This window comes from Nannobrachium achirus, assembly GCF_963921795.1.
Source record: "Nannobrachium achirus genome assembly, chromosome: 17".
Lineage (NCBI taxonomy): Eukaryota > Metazoa > Chordata > Actinopteri > Myctophiformes > Myctophidae > Nannobrachium > Nannobrachium achirus.
In genome coordinates, this window is record NC_137824.1 from 27,366,038 (window position 1) to 27,389,985 (window position 23,948).

At 44.4% G+C, this 23,948-nt stretch overlaps 1 protein-coding gene across 3 annotated transcripts in view; it reads right to left on the reverse strand.

The window, feature by feature from the left end:
• The window catches only part of pcdh1b (protocadherin 1b), a 322,356-nt gene that overhangs the window by 100,765 nt on the left and 197,643 nt on the right, over positions 1 to 23,948 (reverse strand). For all 3 annotated transcript variants that reach the window (XM_080745678.1, XM_080745677.1, XM_080745679.1), the window contains exon 4: positions 5,218 to 5,437. In XM_080745678.1, coding sequence (XP_080601804.1) covers positions 5,218 to 5,437 — 220 coding nt within the window. The remainder of the gene's footprint in view (positions 1 to 5,217; positions 5,438 to 23,948) is intronic.

Sequence of the window (23,948 nt, forward strand, 5' to 3'; positions counted from 1 at the left end):
CATTCTTTCTTTTTTTATTTCTTTTTTACACTGTTCAAGGTTATGTTTAAAAAGTAACTGGAATTACCAGCGGGATCAGCTGCTATGCAAACAAACTGAATGGGTGAAATTGGCAACAATGTGTTACGAATAGACATTTATAGACTACAGCACAGGGGTCTTCAACAGGGGGTCCGGGACCCCTAGGGGGTCCTCAGAGTTACTACAGGGGGGCCGCCAAATCTTTGTGATAGGATCATTCTTTTGAATTAACAACTTGAACCCTCGCATCCCTATTCTGAGGAGAACTTTAGCCAAAAATAGCAGATCTACAAGCTCTCAACGCCTCGCGCTGCGAGGCGTTGAGAGCTTGTAGATCGGCGAAAAGTTGCAAAACATCTCAACAGCCTGCGGAGGGTGGATGGAACGGTGTGGTGGATGCATCCTGCCGTTAGTAAGATACCAAGATCTATAAAAATGATCACACACCTCACAACTCACAAGTATTGTCAAATTAAAGCCATGACGATCAACTAATATAGGTATTCAATTTAGTATAGCAGTCTCAGACGGTATGTGTGCACACGCGTGTTTGTTCAGGGTGCGCACACGCACAAGCGTTTGTTCAGTGCGTGTAAGTTGTTAGATCGGTGAGCCGTGAAGGAGGGGGGTCGCTGGTTGTCAGACAAAAAGGTTGAGAACCACTGAACTACGCGATGCAATAGAGCAGAACACAGTAGAATAGAATGCTCTCATGATAGTATTTACCATCCTAGATGTGTTTTTATCTTTGGTTTAAGAATGCAGGAAAACTCTGTACACAATTTGAATGAAACATGTTTGATGTAACAGCCTAGACAGCAATTTGCCTCAAAACTGGTAACACCATTCAGATAAGAGCTCTTTGTGAATGTTGATGTGTGTGTGTGTGTGTGTGTGTGTGTGTGTGTGTGTGTGTGTGTGTGTGTGTGTGTGTGTGTGTGTGTGTGCGTGCGTGCGCGTGTGCGTGCGTGAATGCGTGAATGCGTGTATACATGCATGACTGCTACTACAGATGTTTGGTCAAATGCTAAATTCAAATCGTACAAAAGAAAAACATTAAAAATATTTGTATTTGTATGTTTGGTTTGTATGTACGTATGTGCTAATGTTTTCTTTTTCATGTATGCTTGTTTTCCTATTCTGTATGGACACACAAGAAAAAATCAATAAAATATATCCACAAATATTTTAGACAATTCTAGTTATTGAACTAAACCATATAGAACAGAATAGAACATCATTCTCTTTTGGACATTTCCATTCTAGATGTGTTTTTATCTTTGAATGCAGCAAAACAGTGTAATCTGTATACAAGTCAAATGAAATATGTTTGCTTCATCGGTCTAGACAGCGCTTTGACTCAAAAGTGGCAACATCGTTCAGATAAGAACTCTTCTGTGAAAGTTGATGTGTTTATGCTGAGTACGTGTGCACTGCAATATTCAAAAGGGCAGGCATGGTCGAAAGCACGTGTCATTCTTTTCACACCCAGGCAAACATCCACACGTCCACACACACATTATTCACACATTCCTAAAGTAGACCGTCAAAGACCATCAAAGTGGAAGATTATAAAACCACCCACAGGATGCTCCCCGCAAACTAAACACACAACTTTACCTCAGACTTCAGTAAAGAAATACTTTGCAATTTACTTTTTTTTTTAAAACCCGGCATTCGGCATTTTTTGCCACTTTAGCCATTTTTGATGGGTAAGGTAAGGCAGGTCGTCTTGACTTGTGACCAGTCTGACCACCTGCTTGTTAATGAGACAACATCCAATGATCACGCACGCGTGCTGATATGTACAGTACGTGAATAAAAAACTTCAAAATAAAAGCAATGCTGCTTTAGTCCATGCATGAGGTAAAATTAGAAAAAGTCTTTATTTTGTAATTTGCCATTAACCCTACACGGGCCGGTCAGAGTGAACCAAAGTCCGGTACAATGCCCAGGTCTGACTTAACCCCAAGCATGCACATTCAGGGGGAACATTCATCAAAAAATAGCAGATCTACAATAGATCTGTGTTATTATTAGTGCTGTCCGAGTTAACTAAATTAATCGCAATTAACTCACTGTTATGTTAATCGCGCGATTAATTATTTTAATCGCAATTAATCGCATATTTACAAACATCGGCTACATTATCGGCTATATTGGCTACAAGTTCCATCCTTGTTGATGTAACAAAAAAATACAAAGTATAATTAAAGCATAAAGGTGGACAAAACAGTAATAATTTAGCAGATCCTTATACCCATCAGCTGCAGTCTGTTTAATGCAATACCCTTATGATTTATTCAGGTTTTTAAATGATTTCGAATAAAAGATTAACATACTTTCGCATAAATCCAGCAAATATTTCCACTCCCAAGTTAATTGGGCCACGAAAGACTTGAAAGATATCCCTCTAAGTTACATTGTGACCTGATAAAAGCTGATGACTTATTTGCGATTAATCGCACGATTAACTACATAAACCATGCGATTAATCGCGATTAAAATATTTAATCGTTGGACACCACTAGTTATTATAAGTCGCTCTGGATTAAGAGTGTTTGCTAAATGCCTAAATTGTGTAACTATGGTGTAAACGGTCCAGTTTTGTACTAAGAATAGGGGTTTAAGTGGTAAAAAGTAACCCTGACCTCATTCTACTGTCTCTCTCGCTCTCTCTCTCTCTCCAACTGGGTGTCAACCTCTAAGGTGTGAGTGCAGCTGTGAATAATTGTGTTACAGATGGCGTACAACGTCGTACATGCAACCTGTGCAAGCTCTGAAGGGGAGACGGGGCGAGAGAGAGAGAGAGTGAGAGAGAGAGAGAGAGAGAGAGAGAGAGAGAGAGAGAGAGAGAGAGAGAGAGAGAGAGAGAGAGGGAGGGGGTGTGTCTCTGCATTTCCCATGTGGGTCCTACAGCTCTCTGATGAGAGGGGGCAGTGGTGAGTCTGTTGACATTTAGGACTGAGCCATAGTCTCTCTCTTTTTCTCTGGTGCACTTCACCACAGCTCTTATCTCACACCGTTAGGCTACTCACTTCACTCCAACTTGTCCGTAGTGGCCCACTACTCCACCTGTTGCGCCCTACAAACTCACAGTGGTGGAAAAAGTAGGCCCTACATTTTTTTACTTCAGTAAAAGTATCAATACTACCAGTAAGACGCCTTAAGGGCGAGAGAAATACTGTCAAAATTGACTTGAGTAAAAGTACAAAAGTACTGACGTCAAAATGTACTTAAAGCACCAAAAGTAATATGCACAATGTCCCATTTCACACGTGAAAATAGCAGATTTACAAGCTCACAATGCGTCGCATCGCGAGTCGCGACGCATTGTGAGCTTGTAGATCGGCTATTTTTGAAATGTATATAGGCCTGAGGGGTTTAATGTATGTTTTGTAATAATAATAAAAATCTACAAAGTAACTAGTAACTAAAGTTTCCAAATGAATGTAGTGAAGTACAATTATGATCTGAGATGTAGCAGAGTAGAAGTAAAAGTATTGTAAATTGGAGATGGTACAATCAAAATTGTAGTACAGTAAGTAAATGTACTTAGTCACTGCAAACACAGCATTTTCTATCGATTCTCTCTCTCTCTCTCTCTCTCTCTCTCTCTCTCTCTCTCTCTCTCTCTCTCTCTCTCTCTCTCTCTCTCTCTCTCTCTCTCTCTCTCTCTCTCTCTCTCTCAAGATGGAACAATAAAGAAACCTTGAACTTTGAACCTTGAAGTTACCATTTTCAGCTAATTAAAACCAACACCATGACAGGCTCATACAAACACACAGAAAGAAAAGATGCTGTGATGTGGTTCATCAGTGATCTAATCTGGTGGATGTGTGCGTATCTCTTACCAGGGCTGATAGAAACTTTCACTCAATATGATTTACATAATTGGGATGTTAATTCCTCTAACTTTGAGTCGATTATCTTGTCTATTGATTTTGTTTATGCTGCTCCCCTCCCCCTGGAGCCGAGGTCACCAACCTTTTTAAATCAGGTATATAAGGTAGAGAGAGAGAGGGTAATTATTTTGATCTCATTAGAAATACAATGAGCCGCGCTAACACAGTAGCTGACAAAGCATATCTCTGCTCTAATGCTCTATGCATGTGCGCGCGCGCGCGCCTGCCTGCGTGCGTGCGTGCGTGCGTGCGTGCGTGCGTGTGTGCGTGTGTGTGTGTGTGTGCGTGCATGTTTGCAAAAGCTTACATTGTGCATTTCTGTACGCCTGCGTGCGTGTGCACAATGTAGGCTACTTCATTCACGTGACTGTGTGCGTGCAGTACAGGGGTCAGCGCCATGTTGGTGATTTCTTTTTTGTCAAAAATAAAAATTTCCTATGGATATACAAAATTACCGGACAATAATATGACCAGAAACCCATAAAGAGCTAGCCCTGAATGACCATAACAGGTCTGCAACTCTGAGAGTGTACAAATGGGAGCATTTGGGCCCTTACAGGTCCATTTGGTTCCATTTGTAAGCCGAGTTATGTGGATCCTTGTTGCAAATAACATGTTTGAGAAGCACTACCTGTCGTACTAGCGGACTCATAATGTACTACTAGTGTAATGTCGTAGTAAACTAGTGTCAAACATGGGTGTGGGTGGGTGTCTGCAGAGTGAATGGGTGTGCGTGTGAGTGTGTGCGTGTGCCTGTGTGTGTGTGTGTGTGTGTGTGTGTATGTGTGTGTGTGTGTGTGTGTGTGTGCGCTCTCTCACACCGCAGTGTCTGTCCACTACACTCCCTACTGACTGGCACGCATGATGACCTCCCAATGCCCTCGGGTATGATGGATGGATGAGAGACGGAGGGCAGAGGACAGGGAAGGGGTGCTGGGGACATGGCATGGGGCAGGGGTTCCCAAACCATGGCTCGGGACCCGTTTTTTTGGGTGCCAGACCCATATTTGTGTTTGTGGGTAAATTTCTACATTTCTTTCCCCCAAAAGATTTTCAAAATGTAAAATGTAAAGAAATTCCATAAATGTAAAATACTTTTTAAGAAAGCTTTGTGAAATAGGGCTTGAGTGGTTCATTTAACATCCTTTTGTGCACCCGGATCCTGGGGGAGACGCTACATTTATCTTCAGCTTGGGAACCACTGGCGTGGGGAGGACGGGGGGCTGGAGGGATGGATGGATAAAAAGAGAAGTTGAAGGGAGAGTAGAGGGGAAACTCCACCTGGTCTTACCGTTCTCCGGGTGCTCCATCTCTCCGATGCTGCCGTCGGGTGTGGTCCTCTCGTAGTGGTCCTCGGGCAGGGCCAGGGGCCCGATGCGGGGCCCCGACGACGACTTGGAGCTGGGCGTCTCGGACTCCTCCAGGCCGCTGTCGTAGTAGCTGTGCTGGGAGGGGTCGCCCAGGTCCTGGGCCTGGTTGGCCGTGGAGAAGGTCACACGGCGGTGGGGGGGCTGTGGATTGGCCGAGAGAAGAGCGGGAAAGAAACAGGGACGAGGTTAGATAGGTTTTTTTATTATTATTACTATATGGAGCATGTCGCCGTTGTCGGGTGGAAACCCTGTATGTCCCAGACCGTTCCTTTTGTATTTATCATTTTGAAAAATGATTTAAGCTAGTGAAAATAGACGATCTACAAGCACACAACGCCCTGCGGTGCGAGGCGTTGTGTGCTTGTAGATCTGCTATTTTCACAAGTTTTGTGAAAGTCTTATATGATGAGCCAGGGCTTTAATTTACAACATGCACATTTGAAACTTGGGGATAGAAGGTTTCTGCTGGACAGTGACGATGTGCTGAAAGGTTAATGGGTCGCAAAGAAATGAGCAGCTATAATGCAGAGAAATAAAATAGTTTCCACCGCACTGGCTGCTGAGTACATTCCCAAGTGTTCATTTCACTTGGGGAGGGTACAAATGTAACCACGTCGTGGGCCCATTTTGGACCCCATCAGGATTTTACTGTGTGGTCTTAAAGACAAGGGAACAGGTTAATAGTTGGTACAAGATAAGGTTGGCTGCGACTGTAGATTGAGCGGCCACTTTGCTGGTAAATTAAGTGTGCACGTGTGCGTGTGTGTGTGTGTGTGTGTGTGTGTGTGTGTGTGTGTGTGTGTGTGTGTGTGAAGTGGGTGGTATAGTGGGGGGAAGCAGCTGTCTGACTCCTGCGTGTTTGATGGCTTTGTAATTAAAATACAATTAGCCTCCCCCTCGCACTGCGGGGACGCCGGACGCCAGTCACACTGCTCTCATTCCTCTGGAGAGGACTGGGAACTGGAACCAGCTCCTTTACCAGCTCTACACTCTCTCTCTCTCTCAGACACACACACACACACGTTTTGTTCACGGATAATGTGCGTGCACCATGCTCCACACACACGCACGCACATACGCGCACACACACACGCACGCACGCACGCACGCACGCACGCACGCACGCACGCACGCACGCACACACACACACACACACACACACACACACACACACACACACACACACACACACACACACACACACACACACACACACACACACACACACACACACACACACACACACACACACACACACACACACACACACAGAGTGCGGTGGGAGTATACTACTGTACTTCACTGTTAACTACATTCTCCGTGACTGTGCCCAGCCAGCTCTGACAATGAGGAGCATTCGGACGGCCGGCCCCCAGGGGGCCACCACCAACCTCCCGGTCCAGGCGCTCCATTCACTCTCCATGATGAGAGAGACAGGACTGCAAATAAGGCACAGGGATTCGGGGAAAGGCTTAAGGACCACTGTCAGGCGCTTACTCTGTGGCCCTGGGCCCTGGCTCCATAGAGATGGAGGACATTATGGACAAGATACTTTTTTGCCGTTCTGTAAATGTAGTGTTCTCATGCAGTGTATGGAAATGTCTCTTTAACACCGCATTGAAGACAGAGTTAACTAGTAAGACGCCTCAGGGCGACAAGCGCTATGTCTTGGCCATCTGGATCTGTATATCGGACCAGTTACCCATTTATGGAGACTACTGGTACCTATATGGAGATCCATGTACTGAATATGGAGATATGCTGTGAGAGCCCAAACATGCTTACAAGTTATTCTATTGTGAAAGTCCTATGATGTCTATGACATCTGACATCATACCCTTTTATGCCCATACATGGAGATCCCTGTCTGTAGAACCAGCCACACAGATATGGGCTGTCTTGGCCATGAGGATTCTGTTAGTGTGGTATGTGGCCTCCATGGGCATTCCCATATGACGTCATGTTAGATATGGGCTTAATATTGATGACATCAGGGAACTCCATATAGGCCTATGGGCATAACAGGGATTCTGTTAGTGTGACATCACACAGTGAAGCCAGAGCGTGTCAGAGCAGCAAACCCATAGACTGTAAAAAAGTGTACACGTCCAGACGGAGTCAGCATGTGCCGTTTCACTTACTAAACTGCGACCTTCGGTCGCAACTATCTACTGTCACACTGCAAAATAATAAAACAATACCAACATTCAGTGTATGTGTCCTTGATTAACAGCATTACAAACATTCCACAGTAAAAAATAAACCCAGGTAAGTAGCAAATCTCATAGACACACAAGCAATTAGCAAACTTACAAACACCTGTGCACATATGCACTGCAGACTGCCGCTGCCGGGAAGTGTATTCGCTCCTTCTGTAAAGAATTAGCCTTCCCTAATTCCAAATAAACATTCACAAATGTCACAAAATGGTCACAGAAAGTTACAATAACTGCAATCAACAACACCAATTTGTATTGCCTCTGCTACAATGATCTTCAAAAGCCTGTGTTGTTGTCTGTGCACTGCTGCATCAACAATGGCGCTAACAGGAAGTGAATCTGCGAGAAGGGTTTTCAAAATAAAATGTATAGATACATGTCTTCACAATAAAGTAGGCCTACTCACAAGCCATTCTAATGTAAACAAAATAAAAAATAAACAAACAAAAAAAACTGTATGGGTCCCTGATAGATATGAATTATGATACATAATTGTATGATTTATGTATGAGGCTCATATGACCATATACGGTAGCCTATATGAATTACTGTCTGAACTTACAGTTGTTACCCTGAGACCATGTTTTGGTTGTACTGTATATTCTGGTTATAGTGGAAAGTTACTAGGACCCTACATGTCTCTGTATTCTTGTTATGATATGTGAACCAATGAATGAGTCCCACGTTGATATTGTACTTCATATACTGTATGTTTAACCTCCATTTTGGAAGAGAGAGATTAGTGAGCTGCCACCAGGATGGTATGCTCACTGTTTTGTCCTCCTTGTCTGCTCTGTTCAAAATACAACAATTTAAGATATAGTCCTTTTGGCTGTCTCTGAGTCTTATTTGGTTATGGATTTACAGATCCATATTTAAGTTATTTTCTTTATTTAATCTAACGGTCCCTGCTACTGCTGACCCCTACAGGTTGGTCTGGGGGAGGGTTAAAGACAACCACATGTCTCCTCCAATACATGTGGTTGCTTTTCGCCTCATAGTGAGGAGGAGGAACACATTATCCTTCCACTCCCTGCTGAACAGGTGCCCCAACCAACACACAGTATAGGAGAATCTAGTCCAGCTACTCCTGCTCCGACACACGTCAAATGCATTCAAATAAACATGAACAGAATGAGATGTATAATACTCTGTCCGCCTCCTTGTCTCTCACCTCTGCGCTGTTTTATTGACAAGGCGCACCGACTCTTTCATGTGAACCCAAATAAGCAGTGTGCCGAGTCCTCCTTGCTTTGCCCTTAGTGTGTGCCTCTGTTTGTTTGCATTGAGACTCGGCAGGCACCGCTCTCTGCCCCGCTATAGGCTGGAAATAGAAGCGCCAGCTCAGCAGGTTGCAACTTTGGAAAGTGGAACAGATCAGAGGCCCCGTGGACGGGATGAATATAGACCCTCCCCGCTCAGAACGTGCTAGCGCACTCCACAGATGCACCCCAGTTCTACTTTAAGCAACAGCGAGAACAGCGGCCATGTTGTTGTGCCTGTGCCTGTGTGTGTGTGTGTGTGTGTGTGCGACCTTCGTAGTTAAAACGATCACTCTGGTCATATAGGACATAATGCCAGGCATCTATGCAGGGGTGTTGCACCAAATTCTGGGCCCTAGGTACAAGGATTCACTGCGGGCCCCCCATGAATGTTAACTAAATGTTTAACTATTGAAAAATAGCACATACAAGCTCACAGCGCGGCACCGAGTGCCGTGCTGCGAGCTTGTAGATCTTGCACAAATCTTGAAGATTTGTGCAAGTATTTGGCCACGGACTCCCATCTCAAAAAATGTAGTTCCAGGGACCCCCCGGAAGCAAAATTTGAGTTACAAATGTTCGCTTAAAAATACATATTCAAAGATTTGCAAAAACCTTCACGACTTTTCACTGTGAGCTTGTATAACTGCTATTCTTTCAATAGTTAGTAAAGTATAAAATAATGAAGGCCCCTCCACCTTGGGCCCTAGTAACTCAGTCCCACTCCCCCCCCCCCCCCCCCCCCCCTTGTGACGCCCCTGTATCTATGGAGGGAAACCTGTTCCCCGCTGACTGTCCTTGCTGTTTTTCCACAGGGGAAAATCAACAGCTAAATATGCTGCAAAGTCATACAGTAAAACAACAACAACAACAATGTTCAGAAAAGCAAAGCCAATTCACCTTTACATTAATCTTTTGAGGATTGGTAACTTGATTCATGGAGACGTTTTGAGGCGAACTCCTCCAATGAATGGGCCTAAAGACTGAAGGCCATTATTCACCAGGGAGAGAATGACTCGCGCGGCCGACGAGCCCATTCTCTGACCTTGGGGGCCACCTGTCAGAAATGAAAAATCGATTAAACCCCAGCCCCCCCCTCCTGTGATAACCCGCGTCTCCTCGGCAGCTTATCAAGAGACGATAAGACACTGAGTTGTTTCGCTTCGAATGTATCCATAACACTGTAACTGACAGAAGGACAAAGTAGGCAACCCGGATAATGGGGAGGCCTTCGAGGTTGTGGCGGTGGAGGCGGCGGCTCGTGTGTGCGCGTGTACGTGCGTGGCCAGCTGTCCGTGCAGCCCGATAAGGGAAAGAAGGCCTCCTTCATGAGTGTGATAGCGAATTGCATTCACACACTGCTGCATTGTCCTTCCTCAAAAGATTATTAAAAACAGGAAAAATATGCAAGCCTTGGCACGCCGCGAAGCCTCGCTGGGCTGTTTGTCAGACTCTAGGTGGAATGAGAAAATAGCTGTGTGTGTGTGTGTGTGTATGTGTGTGTGTGTGTGTGTGTGTGTGTGTGTGTGTGTGTGTGTGTGTGTGTGTGTGTGGGTGTGGGTGTGGGTGTGGGTGTGCGGGTGTGTGTGTGTATGCACACGTGTGAGATCCTCATTAACTCCCTCTGAGAGAGATAAGAGTATGTGAGGCTGCATTGTGCATGCTTATAAAAGTCCCCCCTTATCAAGTATGCTTGGGCACGCACACACGCGGGCACACACACACACACACACACACACACACACACACGCACGCACACACACACACACACACACACACACACACACACACACACACACACACACACACACACACACACACACACACACACACACACCAATATGAAGTAAAGTAGCCGGTGCGAATTCCTTGCAAAAGCACAGTAAAATCATCTGTGTTCATTTAATCCTGAGAGTGTAGAAACTGACCCAGATGGACAAGTGAGGGTTACATTTAACACCGAGGATTTAATGGTGCGGGTTGAATTCAAGTGGAGCACAAGGATCAGGAGACAAAATATCTCAGACGAGAGGAGAATTGAAAAATGTCCAAGGCTTGAGCAATAAATGAATGAAGAGGAGAGAGAAGAGAGAGATGGGATGGGAGGGAGGGAGGGAGGGAGGGAGGGGGGAGGGGGGGTAGTGGAGGGATACTGATGGAGTCTGCAATGGCAAGTCATGAGCGTTCATTTAACTCTGAGAGAGTGTACAAAGGGACCCGTATGTGATGTGAGGCATATCGTCGTTGTCGGGTGGAAACCTTGTATGTCCAAAACCATTCGTTTTTTATGATTTAAAGGAATTGACTAAACTAGTGGAAACAGCCGATCTACAAGCACACAACGCCTCGCGGTGCGAGGCGTTGTGTGCTTGTAGATCGGCTGTTTTCACTACTTTTGTGCGACGGCCTTGTCTGATGAAGCAGGGCTTCACTTTGTGACAAAACATACAAATTTGAAACTTGGGAGATACAAGGTTTCTGCCCGACAGCGACGATATTCTCCATCGAAAAACAAAAAAAAAACACACAAAAAACCTGCACACATCTGCACAAAACACAACCCTGCAGCCAAAACAGCACTCACTTTATGAGAAACATGCGTCTCTCTCTCTCTCTCTCTCTCTCTCTCTCTCTCTCTCTTTCATCTCTCTCTCTCTCTCCCCCTCTCTTTGTCTTTTTGTTCTCTCCAATACCTCTGTCTATAGGCAAGAATCTCTTCCTCCTACCTTCTTTTACCTCCCTACTTTCTTTCCCTCTCTCTCAGGCTTTCTAGTCCTCTCTCTCTCTCTCTCTCTCTCTCTCTCTTCTGAATAGCTCTCTGCAGCATGTTTCCTTCTCTATACTTATTTTCCCCATGTACCACCTTCCCTGTCCCCTCCTTCCATCACTTTCCCAGTTTCTCTCTCTCCCTCTCTCATTTCCCTCCCCCCTCTCTCTCTCTCTCTCTCTCTCTCTCTCTCTCTCTCTCTCTCTCTCTCTCTCTCTCTCTCTCTCTCTCTCTCTCTCTCTCTCTCTCCCCCTCTCCCCCTTCCTCCTCCAAGCAAAGTATTTTATCAGCCAAATCAGTGCTTCCCCATACAGCCCTGGCTGGGGTGCAGTGTGTTTGGAGCATGGCGCCGGAGGCTGTGATTGCCTCAGTGGGAGAATGCACCTGCTGTACTAAGTACCTGTACCAGGGCCGGCTCCCCTCAAATGAAACAATGATGCAGTCAGACTGAAAGTGAACCGCTGCAGGGAGTTAAGGAACAAACGCAGCCTCAGAGACACATACGCTGCCACTGCAGTCTGGATGGAGATGATGAGCACACAATGCAGGGTCTGCGGGCGTGCACAAGTCTTTCTGTTTCTGTGTGTGGGTGTGTGTGTGTGCGTGTGTCCGTGCAGTGCCTGTGTCCGTGCATGCTTGGGGTGGGTATTTGTGTGGTTCATGTGTGTTTTTACAATGTGTCTTTGGGCATTAAAGTTGTACCATGTAACTTTTTTTAAATTTACGTCATCATACACTATCGGCCAATCACAGCGAGGGTTATACACTGCCGGCCAATCACAGCGCATCTTGAAGTGGGGTCGCTAGCTATCACAATAGGGCGGCCATATTTGTAGGCGCCCGTGTGTCTCTATCTATACTCGGGTGAAACACTCCGTTTCTCCGGAATGCCTGAACGCACAGGAACCAGGGACCCCTCTAAAGATAGATCTCGGCGAGGTGGAGGCAGACGCGGGGGTGACGCGGGGGTGTGATGCCCGGTCCGCGGCGAAAAACGGCCGAAAGACGCGGACGCTACTGACCACTAGTTGAGCAACTTACACAGTATAGCTTTAAAGGACAATAAAGGTGTGTGTGTGTGTGTGCGCGAGCGTGCATGCGTGAGTGTGGTAAGGAAAGGAAATTGATTCTTTGTGTAAGATCATAGGAGAGACTGTATAAATGTAGACAAGTATCAGAGTGGAGTGAGGTCATGGAAGGATTGTAGACAGGGCCAACGGGGACAGTGCCCAGGGGCCGCTGGGAAGCCCTGGCCCGCGAGGCACAATGACATTTTTAACAAAATGTATATAGGCCAACACATAGGCTAAAATACAAGCAAACTGTAGCAATACTGTAAGTTAGACTGCAAGGTAGATGGGAGGTAAACCTTTTATCGTTGTTGTCGGGTGAAAACCTAGTATGTCCAAAACCGTTCGTTTTGCATTCATCATTTTAAAAATGCCGATCTACAAGCACACAACGCCTCGCACCGCGAGGCGTTGTGTGCATGTAGATCTGCTGTTTTCACTACTTTTGTGCGACAGCCTCGTATGATGAAGCACAGCTTTACTTTGCGAAAGAACTTACAAATTTGAAACTTGGAGATATTAGGTTTTCACCCGACATCGACGTTATGATAAAATGTCTACAGGTGCTTTCTTGGCCCACAAATGCCTTACAAGCCGAGTGCTGTGTTTGTGTGCCAACCCGACTTCTCAATCTGGGTATAGCAAAGGGGGCCCTGAAAGATAATTGGCCCAGGGGCTCCCGTGAGCTTTAATCCGTCCCTGAGCAATTGAGGTGGGCTGATCCTGGAATAGACAGCGGCCATGTCAAACAGCTACTGTGCACCAGTGCAAGCACTGTTTTATCACCACACCACACCTTGAAGAGTGCTGCGACTCAAGTCCCTCTTTTTGTGTCCAAGAACAAAACCAACAACAACCAAGTCAAAATCTCACGGCAGACCTGTATTTGTAGCGAAAACAGCCAATTTACAAGCTCAAAACGTGTCACATTATGTGTTGTGAACTGTTTTAGCTATTTTTAGAAAGGTATCGGGCGGCCGAGCTTCTAGTTATCTTAATACTATCCTCTAACCAATAGTGCTGACATCACTGCCACTAGAGGCCGCTATTCCCCTGGGTCAGAGAGTTATTTTGTCTATTGGAATTCCCATACTGGGAACTGTGTTCCAAAAATAAACTGTGTTTTACTCAAATGGATATGAATCAATTGAGGGCGAAGAAGTGTTTATCGAAAGAGTAGTACGATTTGTTTTAATTTTTCCAAACACAGATGTTTTTGGAAACTCAATATCATAAACGACTCAGAGTCACATACCTGACAATATTGCCGTGCTGATTTGTTCTTATATGACGCAAACTAAAGCCCCTGATACACGTAGCAATTTTTTCATCATATATCAACCAGCAACGACCAGAGGCATCAACCGGGTATGGCCATTGGCAGCGTCATTGGATTAATCTTTTTGTGCCTTCACGCGTGCAAGACACCAGTCATGAAGTACATTTTATTTTTTTCCCCTTTAGCCAAGGTATGGCAGTTGCCAGCCATACCTAGCCATACCCAATTGACGCTGTTAGATATGAATTATTATACCATAATTCTATGTTTGTGTATGAAGCTCATATGACCATATAAGGTTATATATTATGAACTGAACTTACAGTATAGAGACCACATTTTGGTCGGATACTGTGGGTTCAGGCTAAATAGATTACAGGTCATAGTAACTTTGGTTGCCCTGACTACGAAATCATGATATACTGTATGTCACTAGTGGTGGAAAATTACCAACACTACGTGTCCCTTTCTTCTTGTTACTTCCTTGTTATGATCTGGGAACAAATGAATGAGTCCCACGATCTTACTGTCATAAACTGTACTCTTTATATACTGTTCTCCTCCATCTTGGAAGAGAGAGAGAATTATCAAGCTGCCACCCGGATGGCAGCTCACTGTCTGTCTTCCTTGTCTGCCTCTCTTAAAATACAGCAATCTAAGATATAGTCCTTTGGTCTCTTTGTCTTATTTTAATGATGGATTTATAGATCCATACTTGTTTAACTTTAATTAATTTATCTAATAGACGCCTCTGGTCATTGCTGGTTAATATTGATGAAAAAATTGCTACGTGTATCAGGGGCTTAAGATTTCCCTGGAATTTAAATAGAAAAATGCTTTTGTCGTGCAGGACTACTCTATTGGGCACTGGGCAGCTTCTATCCTATGAGTCAGTGTAGTGTCTGAGAGAAGGCTTTCTCAAACCAGTCTGACTGCTGGGTCAAAAAGTATTCTTTCTTAGCCAGATGGATGAGTAGTTGGTCTCCACATGGGACACCCTAGCCCAAAACCAGTTGATACTGTTAGATCGATAAATATCATTACCTTACATTTTCACTCCCAGCTCCCACCACCATCTCTCTCTCTCTCACTTCCTCTGTATTTTTCCGCTCCTATGGGGAGGCCTTAACAATGCATTCAGCCAGAGTTCCTGTCGAGCAGCAGATCACAGTACTGAGATGTCAGCACACGTGGTTTGTGGATGCCCATCTAATCTCTTCTCTGGTTAAGGCTTACAAAAAGAATATTTGGTGGGGCGTGCTGCACAGCCAAAACATGGCGGGGCTCAGACTGTATTTTAATGGGAGATTTTATAGGTTGGTCTAGGGGTAGAAACACAGCAAGAAGGAGATGGGTACAGAATACCACCAGCGCAAATGTATCCATCTCTTTCGTTATCCCTGTAAAGGGAGCGAAGCCAAACAACTGCTGTGAATCTCTTTGGATAAAAAAAAAGAGGTTTTGTGATAGAGATGGGTTTTGAATAGATGCTGTCACTGAAAGAACAGGCCAACACATTTGCTATGCAAAGCAGCGAGCCATATTCATCGCAAAATGCAAATGGATGGCCGATGAGCCACGACTTCCAAATGATGTACGCGGGGAAGGGAAATGAGGAATGGTTTGTCTCTCCGAGACAAAAGTAGGTCTCAAAAGGCACCTGCCTGAACAAACACCCAGACATAAAATGTACCCGCTTATGCCCAGAAGTGCAGTGAGGTTACAGGAAATGAGATGATTGCAGCACTTAAAGAGAAAGGGAGAGAACGAAGGAGAGCACAAATGGCAAAAGACGGCAAAAAAGATTTTTTTCTTTTTTTCAAAAAAAGAGAGAAAAGACAGGAAAGTGACCCAGTGACAGGACTTAGCGTTTAAGCCGCGGATGCACTGTCTCTGTGACATGCGAGCCAGCTTCGCTCTGTGATGTCCGCTCTCTGACAGCAGGTCACACAATCTCTGCCTCACCGGGGTACTGTCTCTCTGCCCGGCTCAACCCAACCTTCTTCTGCTGTGCCTCTCTCCTGCACAACAATATGCTGCTATACCGCGTAGATCTCAGCACAGTAATGACACAGAATCACAAGGCATCAAGCGATGATCACAAGCTGCATTAAACCTGCCATCTCATCACACACACACACACACACACACACACACACACACACACACACACACACACACACACACACACACACACACATGCTTACAGTTACTGCGGATATCACCTATTCTATCAGGAGGTTAATAATAGAGATTGTGATTGGTTGGAGCTGAATGTAACGGCAGTTCTGGCTGTATGGTTTTGTTAACGATTCTGACTGGATCACTTTGCAATGGCGATTCTGATTGGATGGCTTTGTAATGGCGATTGTGATTGGATGGCTTTGTAATGGCGATCGTGATTGGATGGCTTTGTCCCGGCTATTCTGTTTGGACAGTTTGGAATTGAAGAAATCAGATTGGGCAGATTAATAATGGCAAATCTGATTGCAACAAATGGCGTTGTCTCAATGATTCTTGTTGGGTGGCTTTGTAATGGAAACTCAGACTGCATCGCATTGTGCTACATAACAGCTGATTGTGCAGCGATTATTCCGTGTTCTCAGGTGACTGTGGTGTTAAATCAGGTCAGCCGAGCCCTCTCATCTGTTTCCCAGAGTTTAGTTGTCCTAATGCATTCCTGTGCCTGCAGGTGTGTGTGTAGCGTTGCTATCACAGAAGCTCTGGCCTGTAAATCTACTCCAGTGGTAAGCTGGCAGAACGCAAAGCTATAACTCTGGAACTCTCTCACCTCAAGAATTTCACAGTATGAAACACGCGCGCACACACACACACGCGTGCGCACACACACACACACACACACACACACACACACACACACACACACACACAGACACACACAGACACGCGTGCACACTCAATAGTAACAACGGCGGCATGCGGAAGACAGTGGAGAATCCATCATAAATTCTGTGCCAGTCACATCCACACACAACAACCCATTGTGATGTCAACATAAATAAACCGTAGAGATGCGTGAAAGCGCTGGAAGGAACTCCATTTTGTATGGCTTAAGAACACACCTTCACAGGCACGCAACCACACAAACAAGAGCGCGTTCACAGGCACGCAAACACGCCGACTACGAACACCTTCACAAGCTGGCACGCAGACACAAGCTCAGAGTATAACGGATGGGTACAGGGAAAGACAAAAATATACTATACACACACACACCCACGTTCTGCATGCACACAAACATGTAAAACAGACACACACACACACACACACACACACACACACACACACACACACACACACACACACACACACACACACACACACACACACACACACACACACACACACACACACACACACACACACACAAATACACAAACACACACACAGGTACCCTCCCCAGAGTCAGGTTTATTTCTCTATAAAGACAGACTCTTCCTGCCACTGAGTTCAGTGTGTCAGCCTGCTGTCGTTGCAGACAGTCACTTTGGAATCAGGTTTGACAGGTCTGTGTGTGTGTGTTGTGTGTTGTGTGTGTGTTGTGTGTTGTGTGTTGTGTGTGTGCATACGTGCGTGCATGTGCACATCTGTGTGCTTTGACACCATGTGCTTAAAGCATGCACTGCCAGGAGTGACAGAGACACTGACGCAGCAAACCAATGAACTACTGTAGCTCGCATTGGACTCTCTCTCTCTCTCTCTCTCACACACACACACACACACACACACACACACACACACACACACACACACACACACACACACACACACACACACACACACACACACACACACACACACACACACACACACTAACACACACAGTCGCGTACACGTGCATACACATACGCACACACATGCTCTCACACGTGCACACCAGTGCAGTGTAACTAAGTACATTTACTTAAGTACTGTACTTAAGTAACACTTTTGAGAATGTTTAACTTTACTTGAGTATTTCCAATTTCTAATACTTTTACTTCTACTCCACAACATCTCGGATGATCCAAATATTGTACTTTTACTCCACTACATTATTTGAAAACTTTAGTTACTAGTTACTTTGCAGATATAAATGATTATATTATTTTATACCCTATTTTATACCTTGGCACATTTTGTGATTGTACTTTTGGTACTTTAAGTACATTTTCAATTCCAGACTTTTACTTGTAACAGAATATTTCTATATTGCAGTATTGATACTTTTACTTAAAGTCAAATATGTGAGTACTTTTTCCACCACTGGTGCACACACACACACACACACACACACACACACACACACACACACACACACACACACACACACACACACACACACACACACACACACACACGTGTGCGCGCCACACACACACACACACACACACACACACACACACACACACACACACACACACACACACACACACACACACACACACACACACACACACACACACACACACACACACTCACAGGGAACGAGTGGGACGTTGCCAGCCCTCCCCTCCTTCCCCGGGTTGTTAGATTCCCTCCGTCTCAGAGAAATGAACTTGAATACATCACAGCACTTCAGCATATATTTTCAATTTGCCGCCTCACTGCCCCAAACATATCACCTATCAGAGCGCTCAAATAAAACTGACACACCACTTGGAGAGTTGTGCCCCTGAATGCTGATATGAGAAACACTGGGGCACTTATTAAGCAACTATTTTTATGCTTTTCTTTTTGGTTTGTTTGTTTCTTGTTTTGTTTTCCACTCTAGGGAATAGTTTGTGAGTGTGTGTGAGTGTGTGCGTGCGCACGCGCGACGCGTGAGAGTGTGTGTTTTTTGTTGTTGGAGGTAAAATAGAGCTCAGAGAGGGATAATTGTTTTCTATTGTATTGTTGGGAATGGATCTGACGAGAAGAAACAGGAGAAAGTACTGTAAATAAGGGCAAGTGCAAAACCAACTGTCTGGCTGTCATCCAGACACATTCACTCATTGTCTTTCTGTTTCTCTATCTCACTCTTTATCTGTCCTTCTTTCTCACAGTCTCAGGCTATATTGTCTTTCTTTCTCCTGTCTCCCCCTCTCCCTCTCTCTCTCTCTCTCTCCCAGGGACGTGCTAGCCATTGGGAAAAGCGGGACAACTCCCGAAAGGCCGGTTCATTCCCGGCCGGTCCAGGCCGGCCATTAGGAAAAAAATAAAAATTAAATGTCGGCCTTCGTTCCATTTTGGGGGCTGGGCGGCCAACAAAGTAAATCGTCACTGTCGGATAGAAACCTCGTATCTCCAAGTTTCAAATTTATACATTTTTTCGCAAAGCAAAGCCCTGCTTCATCATACAAGGCCGTTGCACAAAAGTAGTGAAAACAGCAGATCTACAAGCACACAACCTGTGTGCTTGTAGATCGGCTGTTTTCACTAGTTTAAATCATTTTTAAAATGATAAATACAAAACAAACGGTTTTGGACATACAAGGTTTCCACCCGACAACGACGAAATATAACTCATGTACAATTGGCCCACTGGCTTGTCACTTCTTCTTTGAGTAGCAGCAGCGCTATAGAGAGAGATCTCTCTCTATAGCACGCAATGAGGGCCTCTCCAACTCTTTTTCCCGGGCTGAATCAGGGGCCCAGCACGTCCCTGCTCCCTCCCCACACATGTTCCATCAGAGCTGTCTTGTCTCTGTTAGTGATGCTAAGCGAAGTGTTTTTTCCTTTTTTGCAGGAAATGCCCAGGAGAGAGCGTTTAAAAAGGAGAGAGGGTGACAGCCTTCGTTATCGTCACTTTCTCATTCACGCCTGGAGCTTGCCAGGCTGCCGATAGGAGAAAGTGCACGCATGCACGTGTTGTGTTTGTGCGCCCGCTGTTTGTCGGTACATGTGCTTGTGCCTGTGCATGTGTGTGTAGGATAAGCATACCCCCAGAGGATTTACTTATATGTACAGAGTGTTTGTTTGTGTCCATGCATGCAACAACCCCATGTATATTTGTGTGCATGCAAGTCAGCGTGCGTGCGTATTTGTTTGCGCAGTTGAACAAACATACCAACTTTTTCCCACACAGAGTTCTGTCTGTCTATATACTCTATACCCATGTGGATTAATATCAAAGGGTGTTACAAAGATATATATATATATATATATATATATATATATATATATATATATATATATATATATTAGGGCATTAACCTACACAAGTTGGCTCCCAGGAGGGGACGTTGAAAAAAAAATATCGGATTATAATTATTCAATGATGCTGGTTGCACTGGAAACTATAACATCAAAACAAAAGCCTTATTAAGGGACAAATTCTCGCTTTAGGCTATTCTATGAAGTCCAGAGGTAAGTCATCTTCGGGTTTTGTACCCCGTTAAGTGTCTGTGTTTTTATATATTGATTTTGTACACAGGTTTTTAAGGCACATGGGGGTCATAAAAGCTCCACGATACATAAACCAATTAACTTTATAAGTTCTGGCATACAGTATATAAATCCAAGGAAGCTCTGTACAGTCTATGGTGTGTGGGTCTGTGTGGGTGGGTGGGGGGGGGGGGGGGGCACTGCACTATGCAAATGGAACAGGGTAGATTGACCCCTGTCTTGTCTCACGTGTCTCTCCTCTCTCAGTTGGTTTTCTCTCTCTCAACTATATGAATTGAGCATGAAAACAACAACAACTACAATACAAGTGCTACAATAATGTTATTGGTATTAACATATTAATTCAGAAGCCTAAAATTCTATTTCATGAAAACAATTCAGAAGCTGCAGCACCCTCTAGCTATGCACGGTATATCTATTGAAAGGAAAGAGCGATCAAATAAAAGTCTTTAGTATGTGATGCGTTAATCCCAACACCCCTCGTCTCTCTTTCCTCTGCTACATCTTTCTCTTGCCACTTCCTTCCACTTATTCTCTCCGTCTGTCCCTTCCTTCTTCCCTTCTCTTTCCTCGTTCCATGTCTCACTCTCTCTTTCTATCTCCATTCAGGGTAATAACTAGCTGAGCAAGCAGCTACTAGACTTGCAGTCTTCATACATATGAAACCTGGTGTCGTTCCTTTGCTGCAGATTTCCGTGGGATAATTGGATCCAGGATGAAGCTAAGGGAAAATGGGATATGGGCGGCATATAGAGGAGGGGATGACAAGCGATAGAAAACAAAAGGAGCACAAAAGAAAAATGGGAAGGAGAGACGTGAGACTTTGATTTTTGTATATTTCGCACCGAGTGCCTTGGCTGCCATATTCCTGCGAAATGTCTGTCCATCTGTCTGTCTCTTTCTCTCTGTCTCTACTCTTTTGTTTGCTCTCCATTGAGATCTACTCATTCATTCTCAAAAGAATCCCTCTCTGTCTCTCTCTCCCTCTCTCTCTCTCTCTCTCTCTCTCTGTCTGTCTGTATCCATCTCTGTCGCCACATATTTCAAATGAACCAAATTATGGTGAATGTGAGAAGATGAGAGCTGGGAGAGGAGGCAAGGTGTTCCACTACTTCCAGTGGATCTATTAACGCCCCATCAAATCCTCGTCATCATCCCCGTTCTCATCATCAGAAACGCATTGGCATCTCACCTCCCGGAGCTAGACAGAATCTACTGCGCTACTCATCACACCTAGCTTTACCAACCTTTGGTGCTTCATAGCACCTAAACTAAAGACCTGTTCAGATAAATGAAAGGTGCAGGCAATGTGTCGGCATATTTGATGTTGGTGTGAAAGTGCGTAAAATTTGTGGTGGCAATCTTGTTTCGGCATCAACGCTTGCCTGGGACCTGGGAAGCACGTGCGTGAATAGAGCCCAACACTTAGGCCACGTTTAGTCGACAGCGGTCTCTAGAGTAAAAGGGTAAAGTTTTAATTGCAAACGCTGTAATGTGCATGCCATGCCGCTAGGTGGCGGTGACACACAGATAGACGAGTGACGCCGTTGTACTTCCTTGTTTACATTCACCATGGTAATGTGGCTGCAGGTGATCCACACGTGAGCCATGATGTTTTGTTGTTTCCTACGTTTTTCCTGTTCGGATGGAGAAGCGTTTTAAAAGATTTCCACTCTGGAAGGGGTTTTCACTTTGTTGCGTTTTCAACCCCTGAAAACGCTGTTGTTGTCTAAACCAGAGCCCTCTATTCCAGAGTCACGCCAACTCTGTTCACGTCATGGGATCAGGTCTTCTACACACACATCTCTTAGCGAATAGAGTCTATGAGAGAAAAGTGACATTTTGAGTTACATGAACCACATGACCAGCGCTGTTTCTCTAATACAAGGCTCTGGTCTAAACATTCTCAAGAAAACAGAATACCTACAGAATATTTTGGATTGAACAATTTGAACATGACGAGTTATATAAACATACATTTTATATGGCAGGTCATCTTGCACAAATATGTAAATTGCCGACATTACCATTTGCGCATGCTGCATGCATAATGGTTTCTCAGTAAGCAATTGTGTTTGAACACGTTTTCTAATTAAAGGGCAAGCGCACTATGCACAAAAATGGGCACTTCAGATTAATCCTTCATAACGTGGCTCAGCTGACCTGTTAAGGCAATATATTATAGGCAACTGTAATAGATCGCCAGTGGGTGCCGACGTCTGTGCGTCTGGTTGGGACAGCCATGGGAAAGTTGATGAAGCATTTGTGAGAATATTGTTTTTACATTAAAGGAGAATTTTGGGTTCTCCCCTATCTGAGTTGATTAAACAACGTTAAACTCACCAACATTGCAGCTGTACGGCTTTAATCCTTGTTGTATCTACCAAGTTTTTGTTTCATAAAAATCCGCCGTAGACATGTTATGACTCATTTTCTGTTAATAAATTCTATGTAGGTGATTATTTTTCTAAATGTTTTGGAAGCGATAGAGATATTTAGACTATTGGGTCATCAGGTTGAGACCTGTATAGCGACATACTATTTTCAGAAAACTGTTAGAATTAAGAATGCATTTGAAGAATCGTCCTCAAGTCTTGATGGGATAATCGTGTAGGCTAAATGTCTAGAAGCACTTAGATTTTGAATAATAGAAAACAAACACCTTTAGTTTACAAAGAGAATAAAAAAGAGAAACCACTGTGATTATTTAATGTCCTTTGAAATTATGAGTCATGCTGTACAATGTCGGGGAGTGCCGCGGCAGAGGAATGATTGCCGCGGCTGTTGTCGGCAGTTCCGGCGACGTCGCGGCAGGTGCCGCTGCCGGGAAGTGTATTCGCTCCTTCTGATGTCGGGTTTGAATGGTTGGACTGTATTGAATTATATGACTCATTCATTTCGGTTCAGCTCTTCCATCAATATACATAAGAGCTCTATACTTATTACTCTTATCTATGTTTCAGAGAGGGTCATTACCTCAACTTCATCATTCAATATTGCTAACGAGGCTCTGCTTGGCAGAGGTGTCAGTGAGGGTGTTACATTATCTACACTGCATTTGTTACAGGTTTGCAATCAATCATTTTGGTCACTGAATTCATATTTATATATTGAGGTGCATACAGTACATGCTCATGGTAGAGATTTGTATTTAGACATATTTATATATGTCTGAGTCCACATTTATAAAATAATAATAATCTATTACTGCACTCGAAATAAAATGTTCTCAGTGCATGCATCCAAACAAGATCAGAATGTACAGAATGTAATCAACACACAACATCTGAAAAACGTATTTATACACAAAGCAACTTCTCATCCAAATAGATCGACTGCCTATAATGGAACAGTATTTTTCATTTTGCAAGCTGCTTTGCCTTATTACACTAGGACAACCGCATAGTCCTCAAGCCCCTGACCACCAGCCTGTGGACATGGCCCATGAAGCTGTCAAATATGAAAGCAATGAGCTGACACCTATAATAGCCTAGCGGCGAACCTCACAAGATGGCACCACCTGTCCATCCATGTTCTGAGGCACGGCACCTTCATGCAACATTTTCGTAGTACGCATTTATATTGAGTTTAAAGCAACACACTCTTTTCAGAGCAGATGTTTTGATGGATAACACAGCTGAAGGCAATCAATTGTGAGTGTGTTTCAC